We start from the raw sequence: 22,653 nt of genomic DNA, 5'->3' as shown, positions 1-22,653 counted from the left end.
CATGACTCAAACCCATTTTACTCATGCTTGTCTAGTATCCAAGCTGGCTTAGGCTATTTCAAAACCATCATAGGACAGAAATGTCAAGTTCTTATGCAATGGTAGATAATCAAGTTAAGTACTCGTCAAGCAATTCTACAGCTTAGTGACATGCAAAACCAGAACATTTTTAACAAGATTTTTGGATCATTTTCACAGAATCTGCAATTTTCAGAATGCTTTTGGAAATGTACAAAAATAAGTGATAATTCCTTTTCTAAATACATTAATGGAATTACTTCCCTTTCTCTGTACCAGATGACATGCCAAAATACAAAGTCTCTTGCTCAAACATAAAATCAATATACTGTGTAGAAATCGTTTTGGCTTCTTTGCTAGGTCTAAATCAATATGAGGATTAGTAATTTTTTTTTTCCAGTGAGTCACGACCAGAACTAGAATTACATGATTCATGTCTATATAGTTATGCATGTCTGGGTAAGACAGATGGTAGGAAGGAAAGCACAGACTACCACAAGCCTGATCACCACATGGACTTTATACATACCCATCTTACCTTCGTCCACAGTGGTCATCGCTTCCTCTGTAATCTGACTCCCCAATCCTGCCGCTGTGTGTGCAGATAAATAAAACTTATACCGAGTGCTGAAGTTTAAATTTTTCAAAGTCCAGCGTGTCTTGTTGGCGGGAATTTTTAAGTCTACCAGAGGGCCTAATTCATGTGTGCTGTTAACTGCCGATCAAAAACAACAAGCAAAGCATTCTCCATCAACTGGGACAGAATCATATTCATAAATATGTAAAGCAGAAATGTCAAACCTAGCTTACATGGACTTTTCTAATCCTGCTCCTCCTTTGCCTCATATAACTGATAACCTTTTATAACACACTACACCATCAAAATTCTACAAATTACTATTCAATAATGCAAGACAAAATCTGAGAAGTTAACATTGTGATGCAGCAGGCGGCATTAATGCCTGCGACACCAGCATCACACAGGGGTGCTACTTTGTGTTCTGGCTACTCCACTTGCAATCTAGCTCCCTGCTAATGGGCCTGGGAAAGCAGCAGAGGATGGACCAAGTGCTTGGGCCCTTGATACCCATTTTGGAGGCACACATAATGCTCTGGGCTTTAGCCTGGCCCAGCACAGGCAGTTGGAGCCATCTGGGACATGAGCCAGTTGATGGAGGCTTTCTGTCTCTTCCCCTCTCCTTGTAATGCTGACTTTCAAATTAATGGATACATCTCAAAAAATAAAGCAACCCATATTGTACACTCCCCTCCTCCCAGTAACTTACTTGGCTGGTATTTTAGGGTATACTCAGTCAAAATGCCATTGGGGTGGCTTGGTGGGTCCCATTCCAAAGTGAGAGAATCCAGTGTAGGATTAACAATCTTCAAAGATGAGGGAGCACTGGGGACTTAGAAGGAGTACATAGTCAATGTAAAGGCTTATGAACGTTTTTGAAATGTATTAAAATGGTACATGTTCCTGTGTTCACACAAACTGTCAATGCTTGGGTTTTCACAACCATCTCTCACTATACACTATACATAATAATGTCGCCTTTATACAGATCAAAATCAAACATCTGCTGTGGCAAGAGTACTTATTTGATTTACAAATGTTGCTTCCTAAAGCAAACTGGTTATGAAGGGAAATCATTCTCACCAGGACATTGAGTGGGAGCAGCTGTGTTCTAGGACCATGAAGACTCACTTGGGTCAACTGGTGTGTGCCCAGGGGGAGGGATGTTCTGGGCTGTGGTCAGCCTGTCCAGGTGCATGGCTGTCCTCATCCCGAGAGCTGACAGCTGCCTAGGATCTGGGTACCAGTGTTGGCATAGCCCTGATCATGGTGAAGACCTAGGGGTGTTAGGTTTTCCAAGGCAGAGGCTGGCAAATGGCCAGGGGAAATGCTCCGGGGGCCTTTGATCCACTTCTTTATGGGGATTATGGCTGGGAGGGCCTCTCTGTACCATGCTCCCCATAAACCAGCTGTGTGGCACTTGCACACTCTGTTGAAAGACTAAGGTATCCCCCTGAAGTTCCTCTTGTGCCCTGACTCTATCTTCTCCTAGGGTGCTAAGTCTTGGCAACACCACCACCTTCATCTAAATCATACCCATTCCCTCTTCGTCCCTTCCTCTGTGTTGCTTCCCATTGTAGGCTCTTAGTTGCCTTTTCTGGGGCACAGAACTTCAAAGCATAGCTCTAAGCTCTTCCACTCTAATAAGTGTTTTTTAATTTCTGGGGAACCCAGGACTCTTGGAAAACACTGGTGTCAGCCAAAAAAAAAAAAAAAGAAGTCTCAAACATACACCAGCATTTTTGCATGCCATGTTAGGAGACTCATGGAGCTCTTTAAGCCTATTCAATGCTGTTCTTCCTGCCCACCCACACCTCTCAAAGGCCTACGTTCCCCAATGGAAGAGCCTCTGGTGAACATTCACTGCACCCAGGATCAGCATGACACAGCACCTCCCTAGCTGACCTTCCTCTCTTTCCTCCCCATTTCCCACCATGCAGCTCTCAGTAGCCTGGAGGAGCCTGGCTGCCTCGTGCCTTTGTGTCATCATACTCCTCGCTTCCTTCTCCTTCAACCCTTCGATCTGACTCTCTCTTCCAGGACACCCTCTCCTGCTCCTTCTAAAGGACTAGCGGAAGGCTTGAGTGGAAGGAGCCCCAAGTGAGATGAAGGTCAAGCACCTCTGTGGAATGGGAAATGGGATGCACAGGGTGATGCTTGGCAACACCTGAGCTCTGAATGGGGACGGGGGTGTGTCTGGGCACTCCCTTATCAAAGGGCTGCAAGGGATCCATGGAAGATATCTGGGCTATTTTCATGCCTGGTTGGACACAGAAACAGATAAAGCCCATTTTGTGGTTTTTCCACTCCCCATCCTTAGTCCCAGGCCCATTTCTCCCTCACTCTGTAGACTCCAAGCATCAGTGCCCAAACTCCCACTCTCCTCATTCCATCAGTTGTGCAGAATCCCCTCTGCTCTCAGCTTGTGGTGAGGCATTCTTTTTTTCCAAAATAATTTCTCCTTCTCTTTCCAAACTATGTAGCCAAGATCTCCAATATTCTAACTCAGCTCAAGTTTACAGTTTTACAAATATACATAACTTGAACAAGTTGACCTAATATGCCAGTTACATATGTGCTGGTAAAGATGGTTGTGAGAAGGTGCTTATAGAAACAGCTCCGAACAGTTTTGTTCCTACATGTTCTGCTTGGGAGACCCAATTGAGTTTACACGCCTTCCACATGAGGCTGCTGAGGCTTGGAGAAGTTCTAGAACTTGCCTCAGGCCAGAGGATGAGTGACCCAAATGAACACCAAATAAGCAAGGTTTTGGAAAGTACAAATGTGAAGCAAAACCAGAAGCCGAGGGAGAGGATGACCCAGAACGGTGTTCTGGCCACCGACGCGTGATCTGCTGCCACTTTTGCGTGTGTTGTGCTCATCTTAGAAAAGATAACATGGGACCCCCAGAACATAAGTCTCCCAGGCCACACATCTCAGAGACCCGACCATCCCATACCTCCTTCTGGAGTGTGGAAGACTCTGTCGGGGCTGGCCGGGCCCTCCCCCTTCCCGTTGACCACCCGCACGTTGAGCGTGTAGTGGCTGAAGGGCTCGAGCCCTGGCAACATGCCATGGGTCTTGCTGCCCTGGAAGGTGAGGATCTTCTTCTCCAGGTGACGTCTGTTCCTTTGTGACGCCTTCCAGTAGTAAATCTGAAACAGCAGGAACAGAACGCAGGGATGCACCACGGAGCAAGCAAGAATCCTCAGGTTTGTGGATTTAAAACGTTTGTATTTCCAGAACATTCTTTGGTGCGTTTTAGAAGAAAATTACTAGCAAAACCAATGGATATTGATCCTGAGCCCAACAGATCAGTGATGGCAAGGGAAATTAAATTTAGATGCTTCAACCAAGCAGGCTATCCCGTTTCATGGAAGGGACAAAGGGAAACCAACAGAACAGCACCGAGCAAATGGATGACAGTAGATGGACTTGAGCCTTTAATTGTATCAAATGTTCCTAAAGTAAAAATTACTGCCCAATGTTGGCCTACTTTTCTCAAGTTAATACAAGTTCACACACAATACATCATGTGTTTGAATTCCAAAAACCACAGAAAGGCTGCTATTGTTACTGCTAAATATTACTATATTCCAGATGAGGTTCTGGGCTCCTGAGTAATAACTTTCCCAAAGCTAAGGGAGTCCTCAGAGTACTCTGAGTCTAGGGTTTTTTTAACTAAGCCAAAGTGTTTCCCATAAATTAGTACCTTTTTTTTTTTGGTATTAAATTGTGAGAAATTTTTTAGAGAGGTGGATAAGAAAAGCATCAATTAACTTGAATCAGAAAGCCCTAGTTGTTGCTTATTAAGCTTCTTTAAATTCTTAGGAAACTAGAGGCATTTCCAAGAGAAACCAAATATATCTACAGAAGCTGGTAACGCTAGAGGGGGAAAAATTACAACCTGTGAACACGATGCTGTGCAAAAAGTGAACGCTAGAGGTCAGGATTAGCAAATTAAGGAGTGTGTCATTCTTGGGTGCCTGTTGATCAAACAGAAATTTGTAGGGATTTCATCTTTCCACGCTTCCAAAAGGAAGACAATTGACGATTATAAGAATTATTCAGTTGTGACTAAATGGTCCTCAGTTACAATCTGAATTATTTGAAGATGCACAAATTATTACCAGGTCAATTTTACATATTCAATACACATGGTCCATATTGCTTTACAGCTAGATGTATTTAATTAGTCTAGTTATTTAACAATTAGTTATCCACGCGGAAAAGTAGTAGAGGGTGGCTCAAGTGCTTGGGTCCCTGCACCCAAATGGCTGTAAAGGTCCTGGCTCCTGGCTTCAGCCTGACCCAGTAGCCATCTGATACACGAACCAGTGAATGGAAGATCTTTCTCTGTGTCTCTCCCCCTCTTTCTGCCTTCCAAATAAATAAAATCATTCTTTAAAAAAAGAATTCACTTTTCATATTTTTTATGCACATTAATTACTGAGTTGGCAGAAACTTGGACCTGTGGGGAAGGCAGAGAAAACATTGGGACACAGTGAGAGTTGGAGTCATCTCTAGATGGGGTCCTTCAGATGGGGTGCTGCCTGGGGCAACAGCCCAATGAGAAATCCCGGGCTCCTGAGACAACCCAGGAGCTCCAACCTTGTGAAGTGCGCGTGGCAGGTGGCCTAAGAACAGAAAATGTCCCTCCTGACTTGCCCGATAGCCTTGGAGGTGTCCTCGAATACTTTTCAGAGGTACGGGGTCCCAGTGCACTTCGGCTAAGGTGCTGTTCACCACATTCACGTGCACGTTTCCAGGAGCCACCATGGGGACTAGGAGAAACGACAGGAAATGAGGGGCACAGGTGTTAGCGCCACGATGAATTCAGGCAAAATGTCACTGCCTCTCATTACTTTGCCTTGAAACACGCCCTGTTCTTCAGATTTCTAAAAATCAAAATAGATGATTCTGGTCTCTGTTCATTTGACTTTCTGAGAACAACAATTTTCAAGGAAGGAGTCACAGGGCATGGCAGAGTGGGTTAAACAAGTGCCTGCAGCACCAGCATCCCATTATGGACAACGGTTTGAGTCCAAGCTGCTCCACTTCTGATACAGCTCCCTGCTAACGTGCCCCAGAGAGCAGAAGACAGCCCCGTGTATGAGATCTAGATGGAGTTCTTGACTCCTGGCTTTAGCCTGGCACTGCTGTTGTAGACACTTGGGGATGTAATCAGGGAAGGAACAATTTCTCTCTATCTAAAATCCTGTCTTTCAAATACAGAAATCTCAAAAAAATAAAACAGCCACCGTTAACATGCTACCCTCCCCCGCTTTTTTTTCTTTCCAAAGCAGGATGTCTAAATTCAGAGAAGCTAAATAAAATAACTTCCACCTCTCCTGTGCAACTTGAGCACCTCTGGACCTGGCTTTGCCCTGCGCCTGAACTTGCCTCTTGCTGAAGAAAAGTACAAAGGAAACAGCCATGCTCACGGTCTTCTCCAGAGTGTCCCAGGACAACAGCCGGCTCCGGAGCAAACCCCACATCGTTCAGGGCCTGCACCTTTATCAGGTACGGGACGAAGGTTGGCGTGCCGGAGACAATGTACTTGGACACGTTGGCCACCACCACGGAGGTCCACTCATCATCTCCATCCTTCTGGCGCCAGCTGACCTTGTACTGTAGGCCTGGCCCATTCGATTCAAAACCATTCAAGGGCTGCACGAGAAGCCAGATAACCAGAGTTCATAAAACAGACTGACTACACATGCTGTTCCAGGAACAGGAAGTACAATTCCCTCTGGGGACCTTCAATTTATGATCAGGCTCAGAGCTTGTTCGGGATCAGCATTTTCTTTCTTTCTTTCTTAAAATTAATTACATTGCATTATGTGACACAGTTTTATATGTACTGGGATTCCCCCACCCTTCCCTAAATCCTCCTCCCATGGTGGATTCCTCCACCTTGTTGCATAACCGCAGTTCAAGTTCAGTTGAGATTCTTTCACTGCAAGCATATACCAAGCATAGAGTCCAGCATCTTATTGTACAGATAAGTTCAACGGCTTGTTGGGGAGACCTTCTCTGGTCTGAAGGTAGAGCTGGCAGAGTATCATTGGGATCAGCATTTTCAAGGTTATGCATGCTTATCTTGAAGCTCCTCAGCCAAGAGTGGGTGACGTTTAAAACCTTTCAGCCATATAGATTCCTTCATATCTTCCTGTTTGGGTGATTACACTACCTGTGGCCCATTTTACCTGGATGCTGAAACTTACGAAGTGTTCTCCCCTTTATGAAAAACAAGTTGTCTTGTCACCTTATTCCATTTCTATGTGTAATATGATTAGGAGCACACACATGTGTTTGTAATATAATTCTGTATATATGGTTCTATTTAAAATAGGTATAAGGGGGGCGGTTTGGTGTAGCAATGAAAAACCCCGTGTGGCATAGTGCTGGGGGCAAGTCCTGGCTCTGTTTCTGCTTGCAGTCTCCTGCTAATGCACATCCTAGGAGGTGGCATGTGATGGCTCCAGTAGCTGAAGCCCTGTAGCCATCGGAGAGAGCTGGACTGAGTTCACAGCTCCTGGCATCTGCTGCAGGCATTTGGTGAGTGAACCAGCAGAGAGGTTTGCTCTGCCTCTCAAATAAAGCAATGTAAATAAATAAACATTTTATAAAGATTTAGTTCCTACGTTTAAAAACCAAAAAGGCAAAAGACATTATTTTGTAAAAACTGAAATAGATTTGAAAATTGTATGTCAGCTTCCCAAATCCAAAAAATACAGATAAACAAACGAACAAACAAAAAAGATGTAGCTTACTGTGAGTACTTGATGCCGACCTCCTGGGGCTTCTCCAGGAGGGTAGAATATGAACCAATTGTGGTTTGGTTTGTGTTTGAGCATATCTGTGTGCAAAGTGAGGTGCTTTATATACATTCTCTGCTTCAGTTTTAGGAAGCCAGGTTGACTACTGTCCCATCACAGTTCCATCACCTCTGCAGACGCGGACAGCTGGTCCTCCAGCTGGGTGGTAGAGCTGCGACGTGCACTCATTCATTTTGGCTCCAGAGATGAAGCTTTGAACTACTTCATCACACTGCCTCTCCATTGCACATACATATTTTCACCCAGAAATGGGTGACCTGGGCTTTTTATGTTGGTGCTATTTTCTCTTTCCACTCTAAGAAGTACCAAGAAAAGCCAAAGGCTTCACAGCTCACCTTCCAAGTAATCACCAAGTTGTCCGGCTCAGATCCGAGTCCCTCCACAGCCGTGGGGTTATTATCCGGCTCTAGAAGTTAAGCAGACACAGATGTGTCAACTTAGGACTTCTATAAAAGAGGAGCATTGTTGTCTGTTTCACATCAGTCATCTTGGCTTTACCTGCAGCTTTTGTCAGATACTGCTCTGAGGCCTCGCTGGGCAAGCTCCTTCCGATGCTGTTCACCGCCAGCACGCGGAAGGAGTAGTTCACGAAGGGCGACAGCTTCAGCTCAGCTGTGGTCTGCGTGCCCGACACTTCTGCCTGGTGATGCCACAGCCCAGCCTCATGCATTGCGTCTTCATACTCAATGATAAATTCTGGCCACAACACAGAGACACACAGCAAAGCCAAGATGTTAAAATTCAGTCAGCCAAGCGGTAGACTATCAGCAACAATTACAAGAGCAATCTAACAAGTGTAGCCAGACATAAGTCAATTTATTTGGAAGAAAACTTCCCTTTGGATGGTTTGATTTTGGGGATGATGCAGTGGCTCAATAGGCTAATTTTCCAGACACAAACATTAGCATCCCAAACAGGCACATGTTCATGCCCTGGTCGTTCCACTTTCAGTCTAGTTCCCTGCTACTTAAGCCTTTGGAAAGCAAAGGAGATTGGCTCAAATCCTTGGGCATCTGCACCCACATGGGAGACCTGCTTGTAGCTCCTGGCTTCAGATCAGCTCAGCTCCAGCCATCTGGGGAGTGAACCAGTGGATAGAAGATCTTTCCCTCACTGTCTCTCTTTCTCGCTGTACTCTGCCTTTCCAATAAAAGTAAAATAAACCTTTGATTTCAGAGCTCTATCATTATCCTCAGTACTTGAGAACACTCAGAAGTCTTTGTCACGCTGTCTCCAACATGCTGAGTTTAGTTTCCTAAATTGTTCAGAACTGGTCCATGGAGTTCTAGGAAAAGTTGACAGGTACGCAAACATCGTTGATTTTTTTTTTCGTAATGGAAAGAATTACATAAATATAGTAAGATGCTGTTTTCCACTAAACAGACTGGCAGTCATCCAAGGCTTAACATTTAATTGACTGGTGTGCAGGGAAACATGCATGCCCAGACCATGCGGCAAGTGTAAACTGGCAGATCTTTCATATATGGCAATTCATCAAACTGAATGATATTCAACTCACATACCTTTTGAGAAACTGTCTTTCTGGCAGTTTATTTTGAATAAAAATGTTCACAAACAGAAAGCTCAAAGGCACATGAGAAAAGAATCCACTCTGCAACACTGTTTGTAAATGAAGCCTAGTTGCAGACAACCTCAACGTCCACCAATAGGACCCTGATTAAACGAGTCCCCGGTGCAGCCAGCTGTGCATCACTCCGCAGCTGCTAGCAGTGAGTGGAGCTGCTCTACGGATGTGGAAACGGTTCCCGGACTGACGCCAAGCAGGGCACAGAAGAGCGCATCTCGATCTCCTCTGGGTGTAAGTTAAGATTTGCTCTAATACAAGTTCTTAGGTGTAAGCTTGGGCTTTGAGTATCAGTGTTACCACTCAGGTTACATGGTGATATTCCTGTGAGACCACAGGGTGGCAGCAAGGTGTAGTTTTCATTGTCTCTTCCATGTCTAACATTTTGTCACAGCTTTACTCTTATTTAAACAACAGTTGCCTAACCCCTATGCATGACTATGTGCCACATGCTAGCATGCAAACCATATAAGTAAACAAAGACAAACTAGTAATGTTTTCTGTGTTGCAATGGCCCAAAGCTAAGTCTCTGGGGTTCTCCTTTCAATCTCCACTCATTTGCTGGTGACTGCCAGTCTCGGGAAGGGGTAACTTTCAGATGTACACACAGCAGACTTCTCCCCCGAACTGCACACTTGGGGAGTACCTTTCCTACTCAGTAATTCAACGTGCTTGTCTACGAAGGCATCTCAAACTGGTTATGACCAAAACTGACACCAGTCTTCTCTCCCAGCTGGGAGAGACAACTGAAAACAGCACTAGAGACCTTCTTGGTTCCCTCCTTTTGTTCATATTCTCAATTAGTCTTGCTGTCCACTCCAGTAAAATAGATATAACATCTGGCCATTCCCTGGCTCTACCATCCATCTGATGCTATTATGTGAATTGTGACACCATCTCCCAAGTGAGTAATTCCCAGACTTTCTCAACATGTACTTGGTATCTTTGTATACTGTGCAGCTTCTCGAGCCTTGCAAGCAGACCAGACAGCAGGTTCCTCATTTCACAGTCCACAGTGATCTTGACATGGTGCCTGCTGTTTGTCATCACAGATGCTTTGCAGAGATAGAACAGAGATAGAACATCAACGCAATCTGGTATTTGACAAATGTCACTGTGTTTTTAATTTTTTTTTTAAAGAGAGACCCACTTACTGAGTTATTTGAAAGGCAAAAATGACAGAGGACAAGGGTAAAGTAGAAATGGAGAGGGACCTTCCTCCTCTGTTCACTTTCCAGATGGTTGCAACAGCCCAGGCTGGACTGCCGAAGCCAGGAACCCAGAACTCCAACTGGGTTCCCCATGTGGGTAGTAGGGACTTTATGCACTTGGGATATCTTCTCCTGCCTTCCCAGAAGTATTAGCAGGGAGCTGGATTGAGAGTGGAGCAGCCGTGACCTGAGTTGGTGCTTTAATATCAAATGCTGGTGTGACAGGTAGCAGCTTAGCCCACTGCACCACAATGCCAACCTCTTACTGTGTTTTTGAAATATCAAAATGCCTTAAAATTCTCCCATGGAACACTATGAATTTTCTGGGTACTGTGGGGTCAGTTCAGTGCACAGGCAGGGTGCAAATCATGATTTTACTGGGTCTCTCCACTACCCCTCTCATGCACCTACAGACCCAGGCACTTAGTTATGCTATGTAATATGAGAATCTCAACCAGAGGCTTAGCATTCCTGTGTTTCCCTCTTTAGTACCTGCTCCAATTGTGACCAACTGGACACTGGAGAAGCAGGTGCTAAAGGGGGCAGTTCGGCGGTGTCTAAATACTGTGATAAATATTTAAGATGATTTTCACATATCCTAAACAAAAGTATCCATGTATTTACTTACCAATATGAGCAGCCAGGAACACCTCCATCTCTCAAGAGATCCGCACTCATAAGCAACTATTTTTATGTTATCAAGACCACAGGAGAAAATGCCAGTACATATTTTAATGAAGAATGTCAATTGCATATTATCATAAAGTGCTTCAAAAATGGTCCTGAAGTTGACCACGACAAAGCCAGTATCACCACCTACTTGTAATAGGGCTGTTATTGTCATCACCCGGAGTCCATGACAGCTGTACACTCTTGTCCTGTTGATCTGTCAATTCTAAGTCAAAGGGAGGATTTGGGACATCTGTGGAGCAAACACACGCCCCCTGGTTAGGCGTCCATCCTGAGGAGGTTCTGTGATAGGATTTACAGAGCACATCTTAAAGACACATCACACTGAACGGTCAGCAAGCATGCAACTGGAACGACATGGAAACCACTAAGGCAGCGGAGAACACACGAGCATATGCAAGGCACTCCACCCAAGAGAACGGCCTGCTTCTTTTTCAAACGAGGCTTAAGCACTTGTAATGGAAGCCAACGAAGCAGACATACATGGTTCATCAGCACTGCCTGTGTGCGTCATCCCACAAACAACAACACGAGCACAAGCAGAGACACTAAGAGCCAAGCTGGATTTCTAACGCACGAGAAACAGAGACCAGTCGGTGCTAAGGAATAAACATGGGTGGATAAAAGCACAGTATAAATATGATTCCATGTTCCCTCGGAAACATGCTGAATGACAGACTTTGGCACCTCTGAACAGTATCATTAATCTTACGGGGTTTCTAACACAGAGGCTGTGCAGGCAGCCCTGCTGCCAGGCAAGGTGTGTTCCCTCTCAGAGCACACAGGGGCACACCTGTGGGGAAAGGCGACCTAGAAACATGCATGTCTTTCCAATGGTGCTTCTGGGACCCAAGGCATTAGCACTGTCCCTGGGCCGCTGTTTGACCTTGCTCTTGGAAGTTAACTCTGGCTCTTGAGGGAGAGACCACATAAAGCTCTTCCTTCCTGTCAGCAGTCAAGCGGTCCATGCCTACCAAGGACATGTCTTAGGTGGCATAATTACAGACTGTGAAAAATCCTCATGGGTTATGCCACAAAACTACTTTTATGCATGCCTATGTTGAGTAAAGATAAGCTTTTTCTAAACACAAAGACTTCTGGAAATGATGACTGGTTTGTCTTCCAGACCCAGGGAAGTCACACACAAAAGTGGGTTTATCTCCTATTACACAGTGTGTCTGTGGCATCTAATAAAAATGTTAAATGATCTCAATATCCATTTTTTTTCTTGTGCCAATTCCTTGAAAGTGAAATCCCCAGACAATATTTATTTTTTTCCACAACTTTTAACAGACTGAAGCTAAAACCAAATTGTGGAATGACAATGGAGAGAGCTTTCTCATTCTGTACAATGTGGATGATGGCTTCTCAGAAGCACCATGAGACTTGACAAGAGAATTAGATCCAAGAGCAAATAAAATGATTTCATAGTAACAACACATGAAATGTTTATATAAACAACTGGCAAGAAGCTCGGGAAATAATTCTAGACTTATAATGAAGGGATGACAGATCACAGAGAATGAGTGACACAACATAACACACAGCAGGTACCATTTTCCGTTAAGAAACACAATGAGGTGATGGAGAAAAGAAAGTGATGATTTTTTTTTTCCTGCAAATGTGAAAACTGTCTTAACAGAGAATAGTGAATGAAGACTCATATTAGTTTACCGTATATGGGAGCTGGAGTTGGAGTAGGAGCTAGAAAGGACATTAATACAAAGGATTTAATCAAAATTAGTCATGAAAAGATACAAGATACACAAAAAGACAAAGATCCCACGTGACTGGGATTCTAAAATTAGGCTCTATGATTAGCTGGGAGGTACGGCATTGATCATGCAGGAACGATAAAGGGGGAAAATCCTCCCAACTCGATTAGAAGTAGATGATTTTCCCTCTACAGTCTCACTAATGGGACTGGCTGTCATTTTATCCCAGTGTTGCCCCAGAGGATGCTCACACGGAAATGATCAAAAGTGTCTTCCAAAGAAGAAACTCAAGAGTAGAAGCTCATCAACATTCATGGTGTAAAAGTGTAACAAGCGAACACTTCCTATGCATTTTACAGTCTGTCTTTTCAGGGCGGCACACAGCGTCTCTTGGCTACAGTTCTTACCCACGACGCTGAGCACAGCACTGGCAGAAACCATGTCCAGCGTGGTATTGGCCACGCAAGTGTAGGTCCCGCTATCATGGTCACCCACGTCAGTCACCACCAGCTGGTCTCCGTCCACGCTGAACCTGTGAATATACAGCAGCTTCAGAGCAGCTGACACGGGTGTGCAGCCACATCCTGGGACTGCTTCGTTGTCATAAGAAAGGCAGGAGCGAACTTGAAAGACATGGAAAGATGCTAAACACAGTGGGCCGATGAGAGCAAAAAGTTCCACGCAGACTGAGCATTCCCAGTCCAACCCAAAATCTGAACAACTGCGACAAGGGGAGCTGTTCTAGCTCCACGTGCGTCAGGTCACAGGGCCGCAACTCGAGGCCTCAGAGGCAACTGGCGGGGTGTGTGTTCGTGTGTGTGTGTGGCACTGGAAGGTGGTGGGGGAGGTGGTGATCAATAGTTATCCCTACTAGGTGACTAAGAAACTCTGAAAAACTGTTTATTCAGTTCAATTTCCATCAAACTGCCTGTTATACTTATTATTTACTGGACAAATTTGTGTCATTTTTTGCCACACACATAAACTGTTTAGAGGACAAAGTTCATGCAAAGAATAGTCATCTGTTTTGTCAACAGACATAGGAAGATTTAGACAGGCTGTCTCCCTCAAGGGTTTTCCAGAGGTTACTTGTGGGCAGGAGAAATTGCCGACTGGTCCAAACTCAAATGTGTAGGGGTTGGTGCTTGGCTCCCATATCAGCGTTTGGGTTTGAGTACCAGCTAACATCCAGATGTTGGCTTCCTGCTAATGTGCACCCTGGGAGTCACTTGGATTCCTGCCACTCACATAGGGGGCCCAGGTTGGGTTCCCAACTCCTTATTTCCACCTGACTCAGCCTTGGTGGGCATATGGGGGAGTGAATCATCAAATGGAAGACCTCTCTCCATCACTCTCTATCTTCCAAATAAAATGAAAATAAATTGAAAAAAAAAAAACCAAACATGCATAAGATTCCTATGTGATTTTGATGAGGCTAAATAAGCCATATGCTCAGACAAATTCCAAGCTAAAGCACCAGCAAACTTAACCTCATGGTCATTTGTATTTTCTTCTTGTCCTTTTCCGATTCTACAAGTCAAATGACCAGCTAAAACACAGAACTAAACTCTAGACCTGAGTTCTTCGGGGGCCATTAACAAGCAGTAGGGCACCACGGAGGCGCTGAGGTTTGAGTCAGCTGCAAAGCAACCAGAGAAACCTTCTACAGCAGAGCCCAGCATCCTTTCTGTGAAGGGTGAGACCCATCTTCAGCTCCGCTCGTGCGGCACCAAATCAAGGGCTTCCGCTGGAAAGCACCGTGATTCTTCTCCCACCCCAGGATATGGGACTGCTACACAGTCAGCTGTTTCACTCGCTTTGCTACTATCTTTCCTTCTCACTGGTTGACATAAAAATAAAAACCAGGGGATGCCATCCAAGACCCGAAGGGTGTTTACTCTCCCTGCATTACACAAGGGACCAAGGCACAAAGCTAGACAAACATTCTCAGGGTTTTATTTCAACTACCTGATACTCTCTGAATACTAAACAGGAGGGATAAAGTGCACATCTCTCTCTTTTGGAGACAGCAAGTTTCAAAGCTGAAAGTGTTAACAGAAAGGAGAGAAACTGTCTTCCAATACCTTTCGTCATTGGGCAGCTCATTGTTGTCCTTGAGCCATGTGACCGTGGGGACTAAGGTGTGATCGTGTTTCACTTTGCACTCAAAGGACACGGTGCTCCCTCTTTGCACAACTGCATATTCAGGCTGCTTAATGATTCTTGTGGGATCTGAAAGTTAAAGTTACTGTTATCCATTGACAAAGTGGGGGAAATTTGTTGAACATCACGCAGCACTTGAAAAAAAAATTTTAGTATTTCTGTCTCACCTTTGACTTCTAAGTGGACCTCATTCTTTGCCATTCCCAGTTTATTCCTTGCAACACATGTGTAGGTTCCTGTGCTGTCCTTCTGGGCCACAGGAATTTCCAAAGTTCCATTTTCATGTAGAACATAAATGTCTTCATGAAGAGCACTTCCTTTGGCTCCTTTAAACCTGCATTGCAGAAGCACACACAAGGAAGCTACAAACACACGAGTCAGATATAAAATGCTGCATTCAAGGCTGTGTCCAGCTGTCAAGTGCACATAGGTGTAATTTGCTTCAGCTCAAGGCGCACCTTATATCAGCAATTACATAGACAAACCAAAAGCAAAAACTTCAACAAGAAATGGGATTTGCAGAATTAGGCTGACAACTCATATCTTTCAATTGTAGTTTCTATGTTGAGAGGCCCATAGTTTAATAAACATGGTGTTATCCTATTTCTAAACTAATGATAAAGTAGGAAGAAAAAAGGGTGTTCTTTCTGATATCTTCCCTAGCTGTGATGTTATTTGTATCTCTATCTGCAGGCTGTAATTCTAAAGAAACTCTAATGTTAACGCTATAAAGATTATACTTTTCACAGTATGAAGAGGAAAATATTCCTGGAAGGGAGGGGACACACTGCCTGGGTCAGATGGGAGAAGTAGAGATGGATGAGAAAGGAGGAGGCAAACAAGTCTAGTACTGGAGCAGATCTATCACCTATGAAAATACACCCATAACCATCTGTGCAGCTCTTCATGGTGGCTAAGGTGGCCTGGCTGATGTTCCTTTAAGTATTACAATTGTCTTTATTTTTGCCACAGTAACAGAGGGTTTCCATAATGTTTGGGTCTCAGTAGATGATCAATACATGAATCCTGCAGCTTTGATTCATTCACTGAACCACTGACTATCCCAACCTTCCAGCTCATGCTAAAGTCAGCAGTGTAAGAAGATCTGCCGGGCATGTTCCACAAGGCAATGGGCTATGAGGCAGGACAGCAAAGAGCAGAGCTGAGGGGCCGGCACTGTTGGACACTCTTATTGCAGTTCTGGCATCTCATATGGATGTTGGTTCAAGTCCCAGATGCTCCACTTCTGATCCAGCTCCTTGATAATAGCCTGGGAAAGCAGTGGTGGATGGACCAAGTCCTTGGGCACCCATGTGGGAGACCTGTAACAAGCTTCTGGCTACTGCTGGACTGGTCCACCTCTGGCTATTGTAGCCATCTGTGGATGGAAGATCTGTCTTTCTGCCACTTCCTCCCTCTGTGTAATGCTGCTTTGCAAACAAAGTAAATCTTTTTTTAAAAAGTGGAGCAGAACAGAGCTTGGTTATATCCAAGTCAGGGGTTTCTGAGAGATTCTAAAGGGGAAAAACTGATATAATCAGCTTTCATATCTGCAGGTTCCACATCTATGCATTCAATTCACTATCGACTGAAAATATGCGAAAAAATTATTTCTCTACTGAACCTACACAGATTTTTTTTTTGGACATTGTGTCCTAAATAATACAGTGTGAGAACCATTTCCACATTATTTACATTATATTAGGTATTGTAAGCAGCTTAGAGATGATTTAAAGAATACAGAGACACAACATAAGATTATATGCAAATCTTATGTTATTTTCTATAAGGGACTTAAGCAATTTTGGAGTTGTTTTCCTTGTTGGGATAAGAGGTGGATCCTGAAAATATGATTTAGTAATTCTGATTTTGAGCATATAAAACCCTCTCCTACCTTCAACCAGTCTCTACAGAAACAATACATAAAGTCCCACTGATGTCCACAGTACTGTAAAATGTCACAGCTTTGTGGTTGGCAAAGTGGCCTGCTAAGTAAGTTACATGCAAGTAGCAAGCACAGAACAGGTTAATAAACTTCTGTGATTGACTGAATGAATGTAGTAATAAACAAAACCATGGATTGTGCATTGCGCTTTCTACATTTTAAAATATTTCATTATTTGAAAGGCAGAGGCAAAAATGGGGAGAGTGATGTTACACCTGCTAGCTCACGCCCAAGGTGGCTGAAACAGCCAGGGCTGGGTTAGGCCAAAGCCAGTAGTTTGGAGCTTCTTTTAGATCTGCCACGTGCATGGAGGGGCCCAGGCACTTGTGCCTTCTTAGGCTGCTTTCCCAGCCACATCAGCAGGGAGATGGATTGAAAATGGAGCAGCCAGGACTTGAACTGGTCCTTGTATAGGTTGTGGCTTAACCTGTTGCACCACAACACTGTTCCCCAGGCATGTTCTTTGACTAAAATCTAACATATTTTGTAATGTGTAGACTTTGGCAAATGTAAATATTACAAAAAGGAGGATATATAGGGCCATGACTTACCACTCAATCGTAGGAAGAGGAGACCCAAAGAAGGCACAGTCTAACATAGCAGGCCTGTTTGCTATGACCTGGTAGAGTGTGTTCTCAGGGGTGAGGATTCGAGGTGGCTCAGCTGGAAAAAAAAAAGTTTTAAAGGTACAGGAAATATCAGAATACATTTCAGGCCTACGACAGGTTTACTGCACTTTGTACTAAAGTTCCTAATAGAGCACAACCACAGTCTCTCTCCCTCATGTTCCCTAACAGTCACCCAGTGTGGAAGACCAGATTCCTTCTTCTGCCTTACCCCCCACATCTGACCCAGGCATTCGTTTAATTATTGGGTGACTGATTCCTATTTTCTATAATTCTGGGAGTCTTTGGCAGGCAGGGAAGGGGACTATGGATCCTTTTATCCTCAACATCTTGTCTGGCACAAAAGTAATCGCCCAGTATATTTTTCTTTAAAGACTGATGGATCTATCACATTCCCAGCCGGTGAAATGGAAAACAGAGAACACACAAGCTGGCAGGGAAAGCAGTGATGGGTGCGATGACTGACACACAGAACCGAGTAACGAGAGCAAAGGAGACGAAAGGGACAATGACATCAAGCTCAAAAGCTTCTGCAGCAGCCAGAGGAATGACTGGCAACTGAAAGGGGTTCATTTCCAAAATACAGAGATCTCGAACTCCATTTTTTAAAGCAAATAACCTGGCCAACAAACAAGACAATGGATCTGGGAAGTCATTTTCTTCAAAGGAGGACTTACACATTGCCAATAAATACAAGAAAAATAAAAAGCTCTACATCATTAATCATTAGGAAAATGGAAATTAAAACATAGTGAACTGTCACCTCATACCTGTTAGAACAACCATTAACAAAAGGACACAGGTAGCAAGTATAGGGGTTTTTTTAAAGAAGGAAATCCTGTTATTTGCAACAGCATGAATGAACCGGAGGACATTACTTTATGTCACATAACTGGGCATCGAAGGACAAATACTGCCCCCTTTCACTTAGACGGGAAATCTAGAAAAGCCGAACTTAATGGAGTAAACACAAAATCAGAAGTCAAAACTGCATCCGCACCAGCTACTTAGCTTTTCACAAGAGTGATGATCTTCATTTTAAGCACACAGCCCATCAGTTCTTGGTACTTTTTTCCTTAATGCTTAAAATGAAGTTCCATCTAAGTGAAAGGGGGTAGTTAGGTCTACTGAAGTCTAATTTCTTTGTGCCATCAAAACCATTTTTGCATAAATTTTAATGAATATAGCACTCAGCAGTTTTGTTATGAGAAATACGATGTTCACACACACTAATGTCATGATACTCCAATGCTTGAGTATGCCACAGTTGTCTAATCATATGCTTACAAATTAAATGTACAACTACGACTTGGAAAAACTCTAAGCAATATGATTAATGGCTTGTTCTTGAACAATCAGAATTAAGAAGCTGCTATTGAAACATGGCAGCTTCTAAAGATGAAAGAAGAGTAATAATATTCAGTCATTAGGACCAAATATTATCTTCCTTTTTGAGGGCTTTGACACTATGAATGGAGCAACCTCCCTATTCAATTATGTCTGCAATAAAGAATGCACCATTCTAAAAACTGTGTTATGATGGAATATGCAGATGACATAATATCATATAGGGCAGGATCTGCATCCATCTTCACGTATCCTTCACAGTTTCACCGGCTGTGTATTTTATACAGTAACACATGAAAAGAAAACCACTGCAGTCATTCATTGAATTAGTCATTTATGTAATAAACAAAGCGCTTACCTAGCACATTCACAAATGCATTAGCCAGTAAATATCCATATTCATTTGAGGCATTACACTGATACACTGCGCTGGATCTTTCTTGAACATTTGAAAAAATAATGATATCACCATCTATTTTTCTGCTGGGATCATCAGGAGTAACTGCATGGAAAAACATAAAAAATTATATATTCCTGTCTGCGAAGATTTATATTAGGCTTATAAAACTCGGGGTCTATACTATATAACTGGTTATCAGGAGTGCAGAAATATAGGTGGCTGCAGACAAATGCAATGAAAGAAACTAGAACCAAGGCAAAAAACACGGGCATATGCTCAACACTCAGTGTCAAGTGGATCGATTCCATAACAGTGACCACAGATTTGAGTAAAAACTGCACTATAAATTCAGAAGACATTGCGTGGTTCATGAAGAGACTGTGGTTCTTCCCAAAGAGACCAGTTCATTGCTGTGAGGATCAGTGAGGAGCTGCATCCGTGCTGCCGAGGGTAACGCATCCTCTATCAGAGTGCTGGTTCAAGTTCGGGGTGCTCTGCGCTAGTCCAGCTCCCTGCATGTGCCTGGAAGGCAGCAGAGGGTGGCCCAAGCTCATGTGAGACCATGGATGCCACAGAGGTGACCCAGACAAAGTTCCCAATTCCTGGCTTTTGTTTCACCCAGTTTGGGTTGTTGTCACCACTTGAGGAACAAAACAAGGGATGGAAGATCTCCCTCTGTTCATCTCCCCCCTCACATTCCTACCGCTCAAACAAATGAATAAATCTTAAAAAAAGAGAGACAGCAAAATCCAGTCAAAAACTGCAGAAGCACCCTAAGGCATCCAAAGCTTTCCATTTCGAGATCCTCCTTCTTGAAGCAAAAATATAAATCAAGAAGTCTATGATAAGACTAGGACTAAGCAACAAATGTGAAAATATTAAGTAAAATGTCCCATATTGGTGGTTCCTGAGGTTAACACAGCAAGCTTTCTCTTTTCAGAGAGCTAAATCTCTCAAAATGCATGTTGAGAGCAGGAATGATCCTCCCTGAAGCCGAACTGAGCCAGTGAGTAACACGATAGGTTACTCATAAGGCATTTAGTGTGGACCGTGCCCACACATTTGGAACTGCTGTGTTCCTGGAGAGGCATCCCTTTGATGGATGTTAAACCTAAGGTGATGACCTGACAGGCTTTTAAAAGTGCCCTCGCTGGGGGTGTAGCCCCTGCGGCAGCAAGCTGGGATGAATTTAGCCTGAGTAATATCACCCTTTCTCTGAAACTGCTCTAGCAACCTGAATCAACTAAGAAGCCTTTACTTTGACTGTAACCACCACCTGTCTCTTGGGTGAGAGGAAAAAAATGTGGGTTTAAGACATATTTATCATTACATTTAGACCCTAGATTGCTTTCACCTAGCAAAAGCCTGCGGTTTATTAACTTGCTTTACCAGACCATAAACGGAGGCTGGGGCTACTCATGCCTGTTTTATTACACATTTTCCAAGTATGGTGCCCATTCATTCTGTAGTGGCTTTCTCCTTGCCGCTGTTATGTTCACACACACTCGGTGTCATTCATTTCTGCATTTCTGGAAGTCTGACCTGGCTCTTGTTGAGCTCAAATTCAGGTGCCAGTGGGATGGCAGTGGCCTTGGGAACTTCCTGGAACAGGTGCATGTCCTTGCCCGTTCTAGCTCCTGGGGACATTCGTTGGTCCACAGACCCCTTCCTCCATCTTCAAAGCTATCAGTGGTCCACCTTTCTCATCATTCTTCCTCAGTCACACTTCTCTCTGACCACGGCTGGGAAAGGTACTCTGCTTTTAAGGGCTTGTGTGATTCAACTGGACCCAGGCCAGACAATCCTAGATAATCTCCCATTAAGGCCCTTAACTTAAATCACAGCTGTGAAGTCCATTACCATAGAAGGTAACATACTCACAGGTTAGAGAGGGTAGGTGATGGACATTGTGGTAGTCTGCCTACCAAAAAGTCTTTCTCATTTACATCCTCAGAGATGCCATGGTGGAATCTTTGGAACCTGCTGCACCAGGCTCCAGCTGCCAGGCTGCTGGCCACATGCAACTGGCTCTCAGTCCCTCCCTTCCACAAGAGCATGGGGTGTGTGGCAGAGGACAGGTGCCTATTCTCAACCTCTCTTCCCTGTTCCCTCCTCGTAGTTGAGACGAACAAGGTCCATGCAACAGGGTCCGAGGGCCAAGGCAAATCACACAGGGGATGACTAAAATCCTGCAAGAGATAGAATCTCCTGCTGCCTTATGAGTCAGAAATCACAGTGCCCGTGACTTTGAGAACCACACCAAGACTGCACAGGCGAGGAGGAGGAAGAAAGAACTTAGGGACTCATTAACCTGGGACTTCCTGGGACCTCAAGGGAACGCTGTGGCATCTCCTGACAGTAATAAGTTCATACTCTCTTTGGCCCTGGGTTCTACGCCCAAGTGCCCACAATACTCTCCCAGGCTCTGCACGTGACACAATACAACACAAAACAATTAAGGTTCTCTTTCAGAATCAGCAAATTGCAGCTGTGCTTTTCCCCAGACTTTGGTAGCTTAAAAAAGTTTTGAGTGTTTTGGAGAAAACTGCCCAATAAATATACTGCTTATCTTCAGCAGACATTTTTTTTAGTAACCCAGTCAGCCCTAGAGGTCCAGAGATATCAAAGACATTGAGCAAGAGACAAGAGGTATTGGCAGCCAATCCTTCCAGTTTTGTCCACCGGTAACTTCCAGATCTGAAACGCACCAAAGCATCACCTTTTGCTGTGAGGACCCAAGTCTCTCTCCTTGATCCTGCTTTTCTTTTCACAGTGTTTGTGTGCCCTGGGTAGCCAGATTCTGCTACCAGGAGCCAGCTGGTGTCCAGGCAAATGCGGGAGGCCAGGTGGCACAGGGAACAGGGGATGCTGCATAGCCCTGTGCCCAACGACACTGCACCTGCACAGCTGTTCCCCTGCCCCTCCCCCTCCACAGCTGTCCACTCGGAGTTTCTGCAGTGTCCTAAGTGGAAGGTTGTTGTCAGAAAGGCCTGCTAACTTCTGGGATTTACTCCAGGCCACCCGGATGGCTAAAAACCCTTTCTGTGTTCATTGAGCACTTCTGGCATTGGAGCTGCAGAACAGGGGTGGTGGCTGCAGGCGGTGACAAGGACAGCCAGGCTAAGTAAGCATTGCTGAAGTCGATCTCGGTGGCACTCAGACAGGGAACAATGATAAACGGCTAAGCAGTCTATACAGACTGCAGTCAGAGGACATGGTCCTGGAGTCGTCACCCCTAATGTCGGAGAACTCGGAACATCTTGGCTCCACTTAGGAGTCAGAGCTCCAGAAGACCATTTCTTCCATGCACTACTTTCTCTGCCTGGTCTCTCACCTGTCGTCTCTGATAAGAATTCCATAATTCACTGGATGTTTTGAACAAAAGAAGACAATTGCAATGTCCATGGCATTTCTTTCTCCCCTGGTCATTCTCCCCAGGACCCTTGTAAAGCAGAATCAACACTGCCACATCCAAGTCAACATGCATCATTATAACAGCATAAAAGACACACAGTTATCGTAAATGTCTAGTGG

At 44.2% G+C, this 22,653-nt stretch overlaps 1 protein-coding gene across 32 annotated transcripts in view; it reads right to left on the bottom strand.

Annotated features, from left to right (window-relative positions):
* Window positions 1-22,653, bottom strand: part of NRCAM (neuronal cell adhesion molecule) — a 65,562-nt gene that overhangs the window by 24,081 nt on the left and 18,828 nt on the right. For 17 of the 32 annotated variants that reach the window (XM_041002212.1, XM_041002214.1, XM_041002219.1 and 14 more), the window contains 14 exons: window positions 19,078-19,221; window positions 17,298-17,409; window positions 14,969-15,135; window positions 14,723-14,870; window positions 13,046-13,170; window positions 12,598-12,627; window positions 11,054-11,155; window positions 7,936-8,133; window positions 7,773-7,843; window positions 6,040-6,265; window positions 5,264-5,379; window positions 3,555-3,750; window positions 1,305-1,427; window positions 557-733 (listed from right to left, as the gene is read on the bottom strand). In XM_041002212.1, coding sequence (XP_040858146.1) covers window positions 557-733; window positions 1,305-1,427; window positions 3,555-3,750; window positions 5,264-5,379; window positions 6,040-6,265; window positions 7,773-7,843; window positions 7,936-8,133; window positions 11,054-11,155; window positions 12,598-12,627; window positions 13,046-13,170; window positions 14,723-14,870; window positions 14,969-15,135; window positions 17,298-17,409; window positions 19,078-19,221 — 1,935 coding nt within the window. Of the gene's footprint in view, window positions 1-547; window positions 734-1,304; window positions 1,428-3,554; window positions 3,751-5,263; window positions 5,380-6,039; window positions 6,266-7,772; window positions 7,844-7,935; window positions 8,134-11,053; window positions 11,156-12,597; window positions 12,628-13,045; window positions 13,171-14,722; window positions 14,871-14,968; window positions 15,136-17,297; window positions 17,410-19,077; window positions 19,222-22,653 lie in introns of all 32 variants that reach the window. The other 15 variants (XM_041002213.1, XM_041002211.1, XM_041002217.1 and 12 more) reach the window with 5 other exon arrangements.

Source organism: Ochotona curzoniae, unplaced genomic scaffold, assembly GCF_017591425.1.
Source record: "Ochotona curzoniae isolate NIBS_2020 unplaced genomic scaffold, NIBS_Ocur_1.0 scaffold_2476, whole genome shotgun sequence".
In the NCBI taxonomy this organism is placed as follows: domain Eukaryota; kingdom Metazoa; phylum Chordata; class Mammalia; order Lagomorpha; family Ochotonidae; genus Ochotona; species Ochotona curzoniae.
The sequence above is the reverse complement of the archived record's forward strand: the minus strand, read 5'-3'. Positions and strand labels throughout refer to the sequence as shown.